The following is a 15544-nucleotide window of genomic DNA, read 5'->3' as shown; positions in this document are numbered from 1 at the left end:
CATGCCTTGGCAAGCCTACGTCAACGTGCGGCCCGCTGGACGCTCCATCGATACGACGACAGCCAGCTTCTTGTTCCGACAGGTAATCTCCGATGTTGGAGCATCGTGTCGCTTCTCCTCTTCGGTTATACCACCCGAGCCCCTTTCTTCCCTCGGGACCTGCCTTCTTCGCGGCTCGGCAGTCCAACAAGTTTCCTTCTTCGGCGGCTCACCTGCAGCTTGCGCAAGCCGATGGGATTGCCGGTGTGGAGGACATCCCTGCTGGGTACGACGATCTCTCTTGAGAGTCCCGCCCCCACATCCATTTGCCGTGGACAATGCCGCTCTCTCGCAAATTGCCTGCCCGAAAGCGCCGAGCAGCCGTCGTCGATTTAGACTTGTTTGGAAGCCGCTATCGCCGGCTGCTGCGCTGACACTGAAAGGCGCGGTTTTGATGTCGTCAGCGATCGGGCCATCTCAGCTGGTCCTTCTCGTCCGAACAACCTCGTGGCTTTGGCTCGCATCAACCCCACACGTTATTTCAGCCTGGAAGTCTCAATGCTTAAGATGAACTCGTGGCCTAAGCGCGACATGCCCAGGGGGTTCTTTTTCTTTCAATAAAAGGCACGTTCTACTCAGGCTATACAGCTTAGTCAATTGTTTCGCAATAGGTCTTACTAACTACAATTGCTTTAGGCTACTTATATCTCATACGCAAGAATAGCTATAGGTCAGACCGTTCTTCCGCCCCTCATCAACAAGAGCCCCCAAAAACGTTGATGGCATCTTCTCTTTAAGAGAAGAGCAGCCACAAGTATCATTCAGCATGAACGGCAAAAGGATTGGACGCTCAGGGAATTGAACCCTGGACCTTTCACAGGCGCTTTACCAGGCAGCGAGATGACAACGTTGTGTTCTCTCAAGCTCACCTTCTGTGGTGAATGCGAAGCGAAAATCATACCCCTAGACCAAGCGCCCTTGGTGTGATGACAAATCAAGACGCTAGTTGTCCTAAGTCGTGTGGATCTCATGGCCAGCGGTCAGTGTTGGCATCCAGGTGCAGCTTCACACAGTTCTGTGCGTGTCTTTCTTAAACAATGGTGTGGCTGGTTCGAAATTCTCTTTGTAAAGTGTTGCGAGACGCAAAATAGGCCAGAAAGTAGCAAAAGAGCCGGCAAATCCGAAGGGGAGGTGGTCTCCTACTCGGGCGAGTCATGCGGGACAGGGTTGCGGGATGAAGTCAACAATTGTGGCTCGGAGGTGAATGTTTTTCTTGTTTTGGGGACATGCGGATCTAAATTGATAACTGAAGTCAGCATGCCGATAATACGAGGACTGAAACATAACATTCCTCGATGGGAGAGCCACTTATTTCATGCTGGCCTGGAATACTGCCATGTTTAGACGCCCAAAATGAGTTTATTGTTGGTGAATTTTTTTTTTCGAACTAGAAGGATACGGCTTTCGCGTTAGATCTTGTGAGGAATTGTCTACGATCAAGCAATACGAGTACAAAAAGGCTGCAGGCCCACCGGCATATTCGACGATATAACTGGAATGGCCCTCTCTGATACGAGACTCGAGGGCTTTAGTCCCTAGTCTTCACCAGCAGGAGCCTCAAGCTGTGACAAACTTCCGTGATTCTTCCGGAAGTTGGACTTAACGGCGGAGGAATGATGAGGCTTCACCACAGAGGGAATGCACTTTTCCCCAAATGTTTCAAACATTGGCTTGTCTCAGACATGGGTTAAGTCAAGCAACTCATGGGGGGTTCGCGACTTCATATGACCTGCGATGGTCCCTTTCCCGCCGACCATCCCCGGCTTACATCTCGCTTTCGCGGTGAGCTCAGGTACTCACGATGTCATACCGAGGCCCCCAGAAGAACCCGTTGATCGTTCTTTCTGATGGATCATGGAGCGGACGAGACGCTGGGTCGAAGTCCAACCTCTACCTTCTCGCCAACTTGATATGGGGTGGCAAAGGGCTGCCGAGAGACGATGACCGCGCCCACCTTCACCCAACAGGAAAGGTGCACTACACCAACAGTGTCCCAGTCGGCAGCACATTCATGGAGTAAGTTCATCGCCCCAGAAGGCTCTCGATCATGTAAGGTGACGGACAACGACTGACGCGGTCCATCTTCCAGCCAAGTCTTTCACGGCCTCAACGTCCAGGACATCGAGCAGCAATGCATCGACACTTACGAGTTTCTCGTATACGGATTCACTCCTCTAGAGACCGAGATCTGGATGTTCGGCGTCTCCCGCGGTGCATTCATCATCCGATCAGTCGCCGGCATGATCAACAATTGCGGCATCATCAAGCCCTCGTACCAAGCCAACGGCGAAGTCGACGAGGATAAGACCCATCAAATGTGTCAGGAGGTCTACCGAATCTACCGAGACCCGTCCGACATCAACGCCCCGAAATCCGAACAGTCCAGGCAGTTCAGGTGGATGTACAGCTGGCCACTCATCGGGGATGGCGAAGTCATAGACTCGCCCGTCAGATTCATGGGACTCTTCGACACAGTCGGCGAGCGCGGCATTCCCGAGTTCGCAAGCGGCATGGGCGTCGACTGGCCGAAACTCTACGACCAGCACGTCTCGAGCGTTGTGTCCGACGTCTACCATGCCGTGTCGCTTCATGACCGACTGTACGCCTTCCAACCGTGCATGATCTCCCGCGACACGGAATACGGTCCCTCGTACGGCATCACGGAGCGATGGTTCCCTGGAACACACTACGACGTCAGTCGTCAACGATTCAAGCTCGTCAGGGATGTACTCCCTCAAAGACTTCAGGCTCTTCTGCCGGCCTGGACTTGGACGAGTCAGACGCTCAAGCCGAACGAGGTTCTCTCCGACCTCGTTCTCAAGTGGATGCTGGAGTGCGTCGGCGAACACGACCCGTCCGGCTTCGTCATTCCGAAGGGACATCTCTACCGCGAGTTGGACAGGCTGAAGTACAACATCCTCTCGGCGAGGAAAACCGGCGACGGAGATGTCTACGACTCCATCGTTCGCTTTGTTCCTTTCGGCCGTTATCTGGATCTCGCGCTGTCGACGGTCTTTGGCAAGTGGCAAGAGAGTCAGATTTACCAGCTTCTCTTTGCGTGTAGGCCGCGGCAGATTCCTGAGAACAACGCGTCTGTGTACAATTATCGCAACCCCGACCCTGATCTGGATGGAAGAATCATTCAGAAGTTGGCTGGACTGCCTGGTAGCTCAGCGGATCCCAAAAGAGAGGTTGCTTCTAGGTACCCCTCCACGACATATGACCAATGGTGGCTGGGACGCTCTTGACGGCATGAGCAAGCCATGCAGCTCTACCTCGGGATGATGAAGCGCAAGACGAGAAGAATTTCGTAACCTACAGCGAAAAGTCTCATTTGTAATATTTGTCGATTAATGCCTACGTAATGTTAATTTCAATATTTCCACCTATCGACTTGCTGCTTCAAATTTGCCTTTTACGAAAGCCGTCGAGGCATCTCAAGCCGAACGCTATGCGCGAGTGTCAAGTTATGAAGTGCATATTATGCTGACTTGTTAAATGAGAATACATGGAGATCGTATGCATCGCTTGCTAAAATCAACAGTTGGAAAGACGGATCTGACCCTCTTTGCGCCTCCATGGTGTGAACAGACTCTTCGCCCAGTCCCAGGCGTGAATAGAAACGCTCAGCGTTCCGAACATGAACAAGGGTATCAAGGTATTAGCAAACATATACAACATTCCGCCGGACTGCTTCACAATGTAAAACAGCTCTCCGCGCATGATGCGCAGAGACTCTTCTTCGTTCTTCCAGGGCCCGACGAGACGGAACTTGCAGTTGAAGTTGCTTCCCATGGCCCAGGTGTAGAGGGCACGGAATCCTTTCGGTAAAATATAACTGAATCGGGGGGCTGAGCCTATATCGAGCGCCAGTTGGTAGACGTAGCTTTCGTGGTCGACACCGCGCTTCTCGGCCCACGGATCCCGACCGCATCGAGGGTGTAGCTTCCAGTCGATATCGTAGCCGGGCAATGCGTTGGGATCGATGGGTAGGCCGTCCGGTGACGGGGCGAGACCGGGTACGTTGGGGTATTTCGATTGAAGGAGACGGAAGATCCAAAACTGGGTTTGCATCTCGGCTAGCGTTGGAATAGCCCCTAAATCATGTTAGCACCTATTGCGCTGGCATCGACAAAAATGAACAAAGATGGCTCACCCAGGTTAGGTCGAACAAAGCCAACAAAGCCCACAGACACATCATTGCTGTGGTAAACAGCCCGAACATCGGCCGAGTCAGGGGTGCCATAGCTTTCGTCGAGGAAAGGGAAACGGCGAGTGTAACCCGTCGCGAATATCACCAAGTCTGGTTTCACAGTAATTCCTTTCATCCTCTCGGCCTCTGGTCTTCCATTGTCCATAAAGTGCATCACACCATCGTCGTCGACGTAATCAGGCCACGGGGCGACATCGATGTATCGGCCTTTCGGGTCAATGTCGAATTCCTTGATGTAGAAGAAGAATCTCCGAATGCGTTCCTTTAGGGAAAGGGGCTTGCGCCAGGGGGCTGAGATGTACGGGATGGCTCGAGCAGACTTGGCTGGGAAGACTACGGCTTTGGTAAGTAGGCAGATCCCGTAATCATACATCATGACAGAACTTACAGTGGTCAATGTGCATCCTCTCACGACGCATGCCGCCGACCAGTTGGTCCCATCCTTCGAGTGTCCCGCCGATGAGAGAGAAAGTGACGTCGATTTGTTGGTTGTAGAAATCCCACAACAATTGGCTCGATTGCAGCCTTGAGGGAACGTAGGCGGTATCGAAGAGGCTGGCGATCGAGCAGTCGACGGGTTTCTCCCTGGTCTTTTGACCTTTGCCCCAGAACCCAAACATGACAGGAGCTGGTGCGGTCTATATCCGTCAGCGTAGTGCTCAGTCAACTAGACTCAACAGCTTAACAGACCTTGGGCGCGACGATGAAGCCATCACGATGGCACATAACAACATGCTTGATGTTCTCCGTCGTCACCGTGATCTCGCCAAGATCCTGCGCGGTCTCTCCCGTTCCGACGATAACAATAGTCGGCTTCTCGCTTTTGATCGCCCGGAGCTGATCTCGGGTCTTGAACTCTGAAGAGTGGAGCACCTTCGGGACTCTTTCAAGTCCTTTTACGGGAGGGATTCGGGGTTCGACGTTGAGGCCGGAACAGACGGCGACGGCGTCGCATTCGTAGTCGAAAGGGGCGCCATCACGGGGCTTTACGGTAACGATGTGCCCTCCATTTTCTGTCCGCCGTACACGAGTCACTGGTGATGAGAGTTCAATGTGTTGACGGAGTTGAAAGCGGTCGCAGTATTCGTTAAGATACTCCACGTAACGTTCTGGCGTAAGATAATCAGGGGCATCTAGAGGCAAGCGGTGATCGGAGAAGGCGGTTAGGAACTTGGATGACACAAGCTGTCGAAGATACTGTCAGCTTCACTGGCCTCACTGACAAGAGGCCGAAGAAACTTTGCGCCCGAGGCGTCTGACTTACCTCAGCATCCTCATACACTCGATACTTGAAAGTCCCTCCAATGTCGTCCTCCTTCTCAAACACCCGAACCTCGATAGGCTCAATGGCAAAGAACTGATGGGCCCATTTGAGATACCGCGTCGTTGCCAGACCCGCGGGTCCGGCACCGATGACAGCTACTCTCAGTGTCATCGCGTGGTCGAGACTCTGAACGTGCCCTATCCGCAGGGTCCTCCGATGTCATGAAACATCAAACGGGCGGAGGAAGAATTTGGGGAAAGGGACACACCCTTCACCGCCACGAGGCAACGATCGAAGAAAACGAAAAACGGGCAGAGGTCGGGAGGGTAGTGGAAAGCGCAATCTACCGCTGATGGGACGACGGGGGAAAACGGCGGAGTCTTAAGGCCTACCACAAGTCCTCCTCTAGTCTCGCACAGACAATGAGACTACGGGATGGCGGCCCTTCTAAAGACGAGACCGAGAGGCGAGGAGGGTGTGGCAGGGTCCGGTCTACCTGTTCCTCTCACTCTAGACGGTCTTCCCCCATGGCCGCCGCCGTCAACACTCGAGAAATCAGGACAACCCTTACATGAGGTCCAGCCCTGATGGAAGAGGAATAGAACCGGGCCTAACACCGAGCTAATGGATCGGTCACCCTACGTCCGTACTTTGCGAACCCGGCCAGCTGGACGCGATCCTTAGCCCCCCCTTTGGCGAACCCAATTGTGAGGTTCGGCTGCGGTGGATTGACCTTGCCAAGCGTGCAGTAGCGCGACGTCGCAACGAGGGCTTTCCTTGTTCTCGTCATGAGACCCTCGGGAGTTGAGCGGGGTATGCAATATCTTCAGCGGGGACGGCCCCGCGACAAGGGGAATCTGGCTCTCTGGGTTTATTTTATCGATTGTCTTAGATTGGCCGAGGATGTCGTCTTTGGCAATCCTCGGGAACGCGACTGGGACGTAGTGGACACCGCAATCACGGTACTTGGGCGAGGCGAGCCCACAAACGTAACATCAAATTCATATGACCCGTCCTATCGGTACGCGGCGGGTCGGTGGCACTCGGTCTGGGCCCGGCGTTGATGTTGCGTCCTCAACGGGGACAAAGGTAGCCGCCGTGCGGCGCCACGGCGTTCTTGGAATCCTGAGTGAGACAAAGCACAACGGCGCCAACCCGGTGTTTCCGGGCTTCTCGTCCGGTTGGGCTTGGGACTTCTCTGTATTTGGTCTGGGTAGTGGGCTGCCACACCCGTGCCCGGCTCCGATCCAAGTCATCTGTTGTCTTCGAGGCTAAAAAGCCCGCAAATACGGACGTACCCCCTCTCTCGGGTCGGAGCCAGAATTTTGTCATATTTCTGAATTCATGTCCGCTGACGAAGCATGACTTTTCCAAGTATTGGCAGACCGCCTGTCCCATTTACATGACAGTATATGTCGACCGGGAATGGATATCACATTTCATTGCCCCATTCTCGGTGAGAACTTGAGAAGAATACCCACTCCCTCCCAAACTTGAGAGGTCTCGGGGTCGTGGAACTTGTCATCCTGGCTGACGTTTGACTAACGAACGACTCGCCGCCCTCGTCGTTTCGAACATATCCGGCCATTATGATGTGACGAAAACTTGGCCATCACATAACCTCCACCACCCTGCGCGTGTTTCCTACAGTAGCCAATGGCAGGCGATGATCCATCCAAATCCCTGTTTTGATCAACACGTTCGATTTGCCAGCCACGTTTCGTTTACGGATAGTCCCGCCTGCCGGAAGCAGGACGTGCATGAGACCTGTGGTTCGATGTTGTTTCTAGAACTCGATCACCATCACGCAGAGCCAAGACTCTCGTCACAATTTTGATGTCGTATTTGGAGTTGTGTCGGCTGAAGTCTATGACGGCGGGTTCACGTGTGTGTTGAGCAAAGCAACTCCTGACACGTTCATGTTGAGTGGCAACTTCTTCACGACCATCGGGGCCGGAATCTCCAGGTCTCCGATCTACATATCCTTGGCTATAACTGGAAAAACATCATTAATTAACTTTGGCCCTTTTGGATACGTGCATCTTCATAGGCTGCAGCAGGATTGACGGCAACGCGCTATCTGCACGAAATTCCCGCTTTCACATTCTTGGATTTTGAGATGGCCAATCCAATAGGAACACGTCTGGTCCGCATTCTGCTGAGTGCAACGTTCTGTTGAACATTTCCCGGTATTCGACAACATGGTCTTGAGGAGGTTGCAAGAGCCACACCGAGAAGAGCACCGTTGAAGTCATAGACTTACGAAAACCTTGCACTTATTGGTGCATGTGTGACCCCATCCTTGAGGGTAACACAACTGCCGCGATAGGAGCGGTCCAATCATTTGCTGTGCCCTAGACCTCAACATGAATCTATGGTACGTCCAAATCAGAACTAAAGATTCCAAACCACCCTTGACTAATAGTGTCACTGTAAAAGTCATAGGCATTTCTCCCACGTCCCACTCTGCTCTCCGGGGCCCTTTCCCAACTGCAATGCCTGGTGCTCAGGCGTCCTGGAGACTGAAATAGCTGCCCTTTGGCGTCCCATATCTTGATGCTAACCTTGTAGTCGTTCAAATAGCCAAAACCAATTGACACTGGCAAAGTCAAGTTGGTAGGCGTCACTGGAAAATTGCCGTCTTTCTCAGGACATATAATACTTCAGCATGAGTTTCAAAGAATCTAGATATGAGATCATCTAGAATCATTAAATCTAGTAAGTAGATAATTATTCTAGGCCGCAAGTAGTTAGCAGCAAGCTTCATTTCAATAAGCCCTTAAGAGTTCGACTTTTTCTCAGTATCTAATCTGCCTAAGTGCAAGGAGTTGCAATTGCTTCTCGCCCGTTATATTTCTCCATTCCGTGCATTAGTTGATCTCATCAATTGCATAATAGTTGCATGGCTTTCGAAAAGTGAAAATCCTTTTTAAATATATTTGGTTCAGCAATGCCCTTCCCTTCCGGAGCTATAGATAGGAGGCCCTTGTGAAAGGAGGATTCAACAATGATATGTATGCAAATTGCTGTTGTCATTAAATTTTGGCCTTACGGTGATTTGTTCAAAAATGAATTTCTAGACATAGAATTAGGCCGGAGTTCTAGAGATTCGAGATAATGATACACGCCTGATCTACGGTCTGAGATCTTGGGGCTCCGGTATCGAGATTGCACTGCTACTATGGTGAGAGTAATGCAAGCCCAGTCAATCTGCCAGATGACATGTTGCTACTTGCTTGAAAAGGTATAAACATAGTTTTCTTATCTGTACATATCACGCCAAACTGGTGTTGAGTCCTTGCGAATCTTAAGGTATAAGAGTTAAAAGGCTGAGCCACAGATACTTCTAAAAGTTATAACATGATCCCTCGTAGGTAAGTTCCGGAACGACGAAGTGGCTGTTCGGCGATCAAGCAGCATATTTATGTTCCATACGAGTCCTATTGAATTGGTAAGCCGCAGCTGAAATGTCTCTGAGAGCGACGAAGAATATTTTGCATACTCGCCGTGCTAAGCACCATGCGAGTATACCTCTTTCTTCCGAGCAGCGCTACGAGCCTCGAAAGGCTCACATACTAGCTATCTCCTCTGACGCTTTCACTTATTCCTATCCTTCTGAGAAGGATTCACATTCTTCCATTGTATACATCATCATGAAGTCCAGCAGTAGCATGCTAGACCGAATGTGTGGTGAATTTCTTGCCTTGAGAGGTACGCATCTTGCGAGGCTTCTACTTTCTTGCTTGCACGACTGGACTACAAACATTGAAATCTCAATCAAACCTCCTAAGGTGTAGCAGGATTGTGGTTGATTAGTTAGGTTAGAGGAATCTCGCTATGGGAGTCTCGTACAGAATGCTCATCCCGTCAGTTATCAAAGGTTCCGTGCCTCAGTCACTACTTAAGTAGATCCCGTAGCCCTTTGGGTGGTGAAAGCTAGGGAACGTGAGACTTGGTTTTGACTAAATCGCCATGATTCGGAAATGTTCAGTAGTCGAGTTAGAAGATTACTAGACCTCCGATATCCTTTTTGCACAGGCGGAGGTTCGTAGTGAGGCTCCTTCCGGAATTGGATGACGACTGACGGGTAACAAGTTTAAGACGCCGCTGGAAGAGGAATCTACAAGCAGCTTGCTATTGGGGACGCTATGGTCATTTTGTGTGTGAGAGAACAGGCCCCGAAGTCTTCTCGTGTCGAAGTTCCAGCAGTCATTTCTGGCTGGAGAGAGTATGCGGCCGGGTCTGGGACCCTAGGAGACCGTTCATCTCACCTCACGTCGAAGGTTGAACCCAAAATCTTTGTTCATGGCTACTGCTGCCTCCGATGACGAGTACCCTACTAGAGTCTGGATTTCAATGGCATGAACTCAATAGAAGCAAGTCTCGATTGCTTGAAGACAAGTGGTGTTTCGAAAACAGCTTGATACCAAGTCAATAAGACTCGCCGATCTTGGATGCGTTCGCCCACTGATTGGATGTGTTGGCAGATATCTTTACTCATCATGAGTTGAACAACTCCATCGGCCTACATCAAGTCTTGACTAGCATAACCGCGATCCATTGTGGTATTGAGTACGAGTTCCTACGTAGACGTGATGACCAGTCAAGATGCCTCGGCCAATGAAAGCAAAATCGACATACTACTGGATTCTGTCTTTCCAACAACGGCGACATGCTTATTCTAATATTCTTCGATATCGCAAGACAAGTCGACGTCAGTCGGATGATCCAGGATTCTCAAGCTTGGCTCTTGTGACCCGACCTGCCGGTGCTCTCTCCGTGCCCAGTCCGGCGATTATGCCCAGGCTTACCGAACCCCCGACACGATCTTAGTCGTCGAGTCAGTTGCCAGCATCTCACCGGACATCCAAAAAGTCTAGAGTCAAGCCGTTACGGATCCGGGTCAGTGGCAGACAGACCGACGGTCGGGAGACGTCGTGAAGCTTCCATACAACTCCGTATGGCTTCTTTCTCAGTGTTCACGAATCACCATGACTTCCGGCGGCTCGACTCGGCAAGCAAAGTCCTCTCCAGAGCATCAGATGTCTCCCCCGAGCGCCTAGTCCTCGGAAGGAATGAATCTTCCCACTGCCAGCCTCAGGAGGCAGTCCGTCTAACCACACACTAGCCAAGGCAACAAGACTAGAATGGCAGGCAGTTATCATCTTGCACTGATAACCTGCAGTCCGACAACTATTACGTTTTGACCCTAGTTCATGGCTTCTTCATTCAAGCCCTGCGCGCGGCAATCCTCTCAGACAGAGCTTGAGTGCAGGTAGGAAGAGAAAAACGAAAGTCATCGCCACTAGCGAGACTTTACGCTCTGCGTATTGTGGCCCAGGAGGTTTAATTTCCGTTTCGCATCTTCGCCGGGATCGTAAATGCGCACTGTGAATGTTTCTGTCCTTTTAGGTGAGTCACACTTGTCAGATTTGCAGCCATGTCGAAGACAAGATATGTAGCTTTGGAGCATTTGCCTCGCATGTGTCAAATCAACTGATGGCCGATTCGCTGGGCCTGTTTGCCGACGAGGAAGGACTCGGAGCCGAGCCTGCACTTGCGATTGGCCAAGGACAATACGGTGCTGCGAAGTCGGACTCGATAATGATTCTTTCAGCGGATGCCAGCCGACAGTGTCATGTTGTCTAAGCGCGAGAAGCCGGCTGCAGAAATCGACGACCAGACGAAGAAACAAGCTCCTGTCGAGGGATCAGCTGGTCCCAAGTTTCACGACGACACATGGGCTGGCAACTCAAAGATGCCGCGGTTGGATGGATGCGCGTCGCTTCTGTCGCAGTTAGACTCAGAAGGGTCGCAGTCAATGGCAAAAGTGTGTCGAATCGACGGCGTATGGGCTCCTGGAGGGCATGTCGTTGAGGCGAAATCCAGTGAAGCGGTCGGCAGGGCCAAGGATGGCTATCGGTGAAGTCTTATCCGTGGGGATCCCTGTTAAGGGTTGTCCGTAAGAGCCCGGAAAAGTGGTGTGATCTTTCGGATCGGGGGATTCATGTTGTCAGTGAAAGCTGGGGAGTCCCTGGGCGATCTGTAAGAAGTGTGAGAGGAGGACGCAGGAGGACATTTTGGGAAATAGATGCCTTGGTGGTTGTAATGTCTGGAAGTATGATTGCCTGAGGCTTAGAGGCACGCGAGCGGTGGGGTCTTAGGCCTGTCAGATGAAGGTCTGTGCGTTCTCGCTGATATTATGTAAGCTGAGAAGTCCTGTCCTTCGCACCTTTTCCTCACAGGCTCACAGAACACAGCGCCGACATGACATGCATGACCCAGCCAGATTGTAAACAAACACGCCGATCTAGATTGCCATTGCGTGATAAATTGGATCATTTCCCATGAGAAGTCTTGGCTGCGCCGTCAACTTTGTCGTGTGCTGTTTCTTCTTGGCAAGCACTTCCTCGTGGAAATTTTGATATTGGATGATTTCTGTCGTTGTTGGCACTTCCATTGTAACCAGGGTTGGCGGCCGCACTTGGAAGATGCCACCTGCAGTTTGCTGCTTCTTGTGAGTTGCCATTCTCCCCACGTTTAATGCGACTGCAACCGCCTGCAACTTGTGTTGGAAGGGTGGGCGAGACACGCCGAAAGACACCAAGTCCAAATTCGCAGCCAGTCACGATGTCAGATTCGACTTTCCGAGTGAACCTGAAGGGGGTAGGAGCAAGCAGCACAGAAGCTGAAGAGGCAAGGAGGACCAATCACATCCGCCAATTATTCGCTTGCAGCCCTGTGAGTGGTGGAGTTGATACCAGACCCATTTATGCACCCCACCCTATCGTTTTTTATTCTTTTTTCTTGTTCTCCTGTCGCCATTGCTTCCATCCCTCGGTGACTCCAGTGTCCAAACTGCACCTCTGATTCATCCAACCGACAATTCTCCCCAAGGTGCGGACACTTTGTACTTCGGGTATGGCCTCCCGATCGGCTCGTTCGCAGGCATCCGCCACATGACCCGACCTTGGCTGCGCATTTGCAATCCCGTCGCACCTCAGTCGCCAAAGTCAGGGTCGCAGGCAAAACAACACCGTCAACAGGGAGCCCAGCACGCCCAGCCTGGATAGCCGAAGAGCGGGAGTGCCTCCGGCAACGTCATATCGAAAATACCACCCTACTTACCCGTATTATGCCGTGAAGAATCGGAGGGCCTCGACGCCGGCATCGCCATACGCATGGTCGATTCCTTCCAGTAACAACAGACCGGCGGTATTGGGGGCTGAGATGTGCCAGGTACATTGCATCCAAGACATTCAACACCATGCCTGGGCCGCAGCATCGAATGCGGAGTGCAGATAAAGAGTACAGAGTACCAAGTACACTACGTACTACAGAAAAATCCCACCGCAGACGGGATCAAGGGACCACGAATTTTGACGGGGACGGATGACACTGGGAGACAGGGAAAGGAAAATTCTGGCCCGGCACGGCCCAAGTCAATAAGATGGAATGCCACCCACACCCGTTTTTACCCCGAAGATCCATCTCGAATTCCAGGTCCTCCTGCACCTGCACCTGCCCTCTCCTTTTTCCGCTTCCGCAACATCGCGAGCCCAGTCTCGTCTTCCCGACTTCCTGGCTCTGTCCGCCGCATTCGGATCTTCAAAGGGGCATCGTTGTCACCGGCAGTCTGCAGAAGCGTGTGTGTGGAGCGCAACGGGGCAAAAACCTGGGGGAATCTTGCTGAGCCACGAGCCCGTCTCATCTTCTTCTCCTCTTCTCCTCCGTCGTCCACTTCCCTTCTCCCTCGCCCAACCCTGCATCCCTTTTGCGTTGGCATCTGTCGCTGAACCTGAACCTGCGCCAAGCTCGACCACTGCTTTACATAAGGGTCACCACCTCGCATCTCGTCTCCTCAGCCTCCCCCACGAATCCCCCGTTGGCTAAGACAAGCCTGGGCACACGTATTGTGCAAAACTCTGTTGCACTTGTTGCACAGGTGACAGACCGACTGTCTCATTCTTGCATACGACACCGCCTAATCAAGATCTAATATCTCACCTGCCTGTCCTTCTTTCGATCGCACGATACCCCGACGTTCTCATTCCACCCGCTCACCATGGCTTCAAATTCGCAACTGCTATCCCTCCCCGATGAGGTTCTGCTGCAGATCGTCGGCCACTTGACGCCGCCCCTCGATGGACTGGATATTCCTTTCACCGCGTACACCGACCCAGATGGCGTTGTCGTCAGTAATCGCGTCGCCCTTTACCGCCTCGCCTTTGTCTGCCGCCGGCTTTCGGACCTCGCTATTCCCTCGCTGTACCAGACAGTCTATCTCTGGGGTCGGTCACGTCTTCAGTCGCTACTCCAGACGCTACTTGAGCGTCCAGAACTCGGCGCCAACATGCGCATTCTCTCATACGTCTCATGCCTCGGCAGCGATCACTACCCAACCGATGTTCTTTGCCCGTACAAGCGCACCAACTGGCGTCGACTGGTGGCAGACTCACCCCAGTTTCCCGACCGCATCAAAACTTTCGTTCGCGATGCGAACAGCGACCTCGATGTTGCCCAAATCGTTTTCGCCCTCGTTCTCTACTCGACGCCAAACTTGCGCACCCTGCACATGCGTATGCCCTTCGCAGCCGGCGAGTATCAGAAGCTCAAGGATATCCTCACCCCGGATATCGAGACGGTCGAAGGATGTCCTCGCGTCCTGAACTCACTCACCCGCATCATGTTGGAACCCATGCCCGACTTTCCGGGAGCCAGTTTCTGGCCCCGTCGCGAACTACCTTGTCTTCTTCGGCTGCCCAACCTTCGTGCGGTTGAACTCGGCTCTGCCCACTTTCGACCTGCCGTTCTTCCAGCCGGTGATGGATGGGGCGACGATGGCAGTTGGAAGCACGTCGAGGAGGTCAGACTTGTACGCAGCAGTATGTGGGGGCAAGGCTGGCACGCCGTCTGCGCCCTGTGTCCCAATCTCAAGCTCCTCGAGATGGGTCCTTCTGGCGTGTCCGACCAGCCAGCCGACGGCGAGCACAACCTCAACACAGCCCTTTCCCTGGTCGCCGATACGCTGGAGACCTTCTCTTTTGAGGGCATCCTTGCTGCCAACTTCTCGCAGCATGTTGGTGGGGACGGAACTCTCACGTGCCTCCCGAAAATGAAGAGTCTACGGAACGTGAAGCTGGATATCGGGATTCTCTTCGGTCACCCTCGGAAGATGGACAAGATCGACATCCGCCAAAGCCTGCCGCCGTCGGTTGAGATTCTCGACCTAGCAGAACTATGGCACGACGTCGAGATTGACAAGCTGTCGGCTGCGGACCGCAAGAGCTACGAGAGCTGTATTCAGGATACACTGCGCAAGCTCGTCTTCGGCAGCAAGGACATCCTACCGCGTTTGAAAGAAGTGACTTTCCGTCCCAACCCCTTCTACGCGCAACTTCCCTTGCCAGACACCCTTGTCGTCGGAAATTCGGACGTTGATTTCAAGCTCGTCTATTAGATGGTTGGGAACCCAATGAACATATCCGTTTGTCTTCCACTCGCAGCCAGCATGTTCGGAGTTCGGCGGGTCTTGCATAAATGAAGCGGTCAAAGCATTAGAGATATCATGCATTTAGATACAGTCATATATAATCAACCCATTTTCTCTAGCCGGCGCCCGCGCCTGGGATACGATCGTCAATCTCGGAACCTCCTCGTAACGCCGTACCTCACGTTAGAGGCGCCACCAGCTGCGGTAGCATCCCGCGCTCGACGGCTCTTGACGAAGTCGGCCTTCTTCAATGACATACTCTCGGGTCGAATGTCGTCGCTCACGTCCTCTCCTGGACTCTCTGCCGGAACCGCCTCCAACGCCCCAGGTCTCTCGCCGCACATAACCATATGGCTTCTCCTCTTCCACTCGAATGCGCTCCTCACTTCGATGGCGCCTTTCACTCCGGCAGCGATCACGGCTTTGGTGGCGTTCTTCACTCCGATGGCGACTTCCATACCGAAGATCCTCGCTTCGATGATATTCATGGCTGCGGCGCGGACTCTGCTGGCCCGTCACCCATCGATAATACTCC

The 15544-nt window shown here is 52.5% G+C and overlaps 4 protein-coding genes across 4 annotated transcripts; 2 read left to right on the top strand and 2 right to left on the bottom strand.

The window, feature by feature from the left end:
- Positions 1–1840: 1840 nt before the first annotated feature.
- On the top strand, positions 1841–3287 carry CkaCkLH20_09207 (uncharacterized protein; the record flags this gene model as incomplete). The annotated part of the gene is made up of 2 exons (XM_038891922.1): positions 1841–2055; positions 2129–3287. The coding sequence occupies 2 exons, from the start codon at positions 1841–1843 to the stop codon at positions 3285–3287; spliced, it is 1374 nt and encodes a 457-aa protein (XP_038742855.1).
- Positions 3288–3576: 289 nt separating this feature from the next.
- CkaCkLH20_09206 (dimethylaniline monooxygenase) lies at positions 3577–5687 on the bottom strand (the record flags this gene model as incomplete). The annotated part of the gene is made up of 5 exons (XM_038891921.1): positions 3577–4136; positions 4196–4585; positions 4641–4890; positions 4943–5437; positions 5517–5687. 5 exons carry the CDS (start codon positions 5685–5687, stop codon positions 3577–3579), a joined length of 1866 nt encoding a protein of 621 aa, XP_038742854.1.
- Positions 5688–13581: 7894 nt separating this feature from the next.
- Positions 13582–14976, top strand: CkaCkLH20_09205 (uncharacterized protein; the record flags this gene model as incomplete). The annotated part of the gene is made up of 1 exon (XM_038891920.1): positions 13582–14976. The coding sequence occupies one exon, from the start codon at positions 13582–13584 to the stop codon at positions 14974–14976; it is 1395 nt and encodes a 464-aa protein (XP_038742853.1).
- Positions 14977–15155: 179 nt separating this feature from the next.
- Positions 15156–15497, bottom strand: CkaCkLH20_09204 (uncharacterized protein; the record flags this gene model as incomplete). The annotated part of the gene is made up of 1 exon (XM_038891919.1): positions 15156–15497. One exon carries the CDS (start codon positions 15495–15497, stop codon positions 15156–15158), a length of 342 nt encoding a protein of 113 aa, XP_038742852.1.
- Positions 15498–15544: the final 47 nt, after the last annotated feature.

The sequence above is a fragment of the Colletotrichum karsti genome (genome assembly GCF_011947395.1).
Source record: "Colletotrichum karsti strain CkLH20 chromosome Unknown Scaffold32, whole genome shotgun sequence".
In the NCBI taxonomy this organism is placed as follows: Eukaryota; Fungi; Ascomycota; class Sordariomycetes; order Glomerellales; family Glomerellaceae; genus Colletotrichum; species Colletotrichum karsti.
This window is presented reverse-complemented; position numbering and strand designations above follow the sequence as displayed.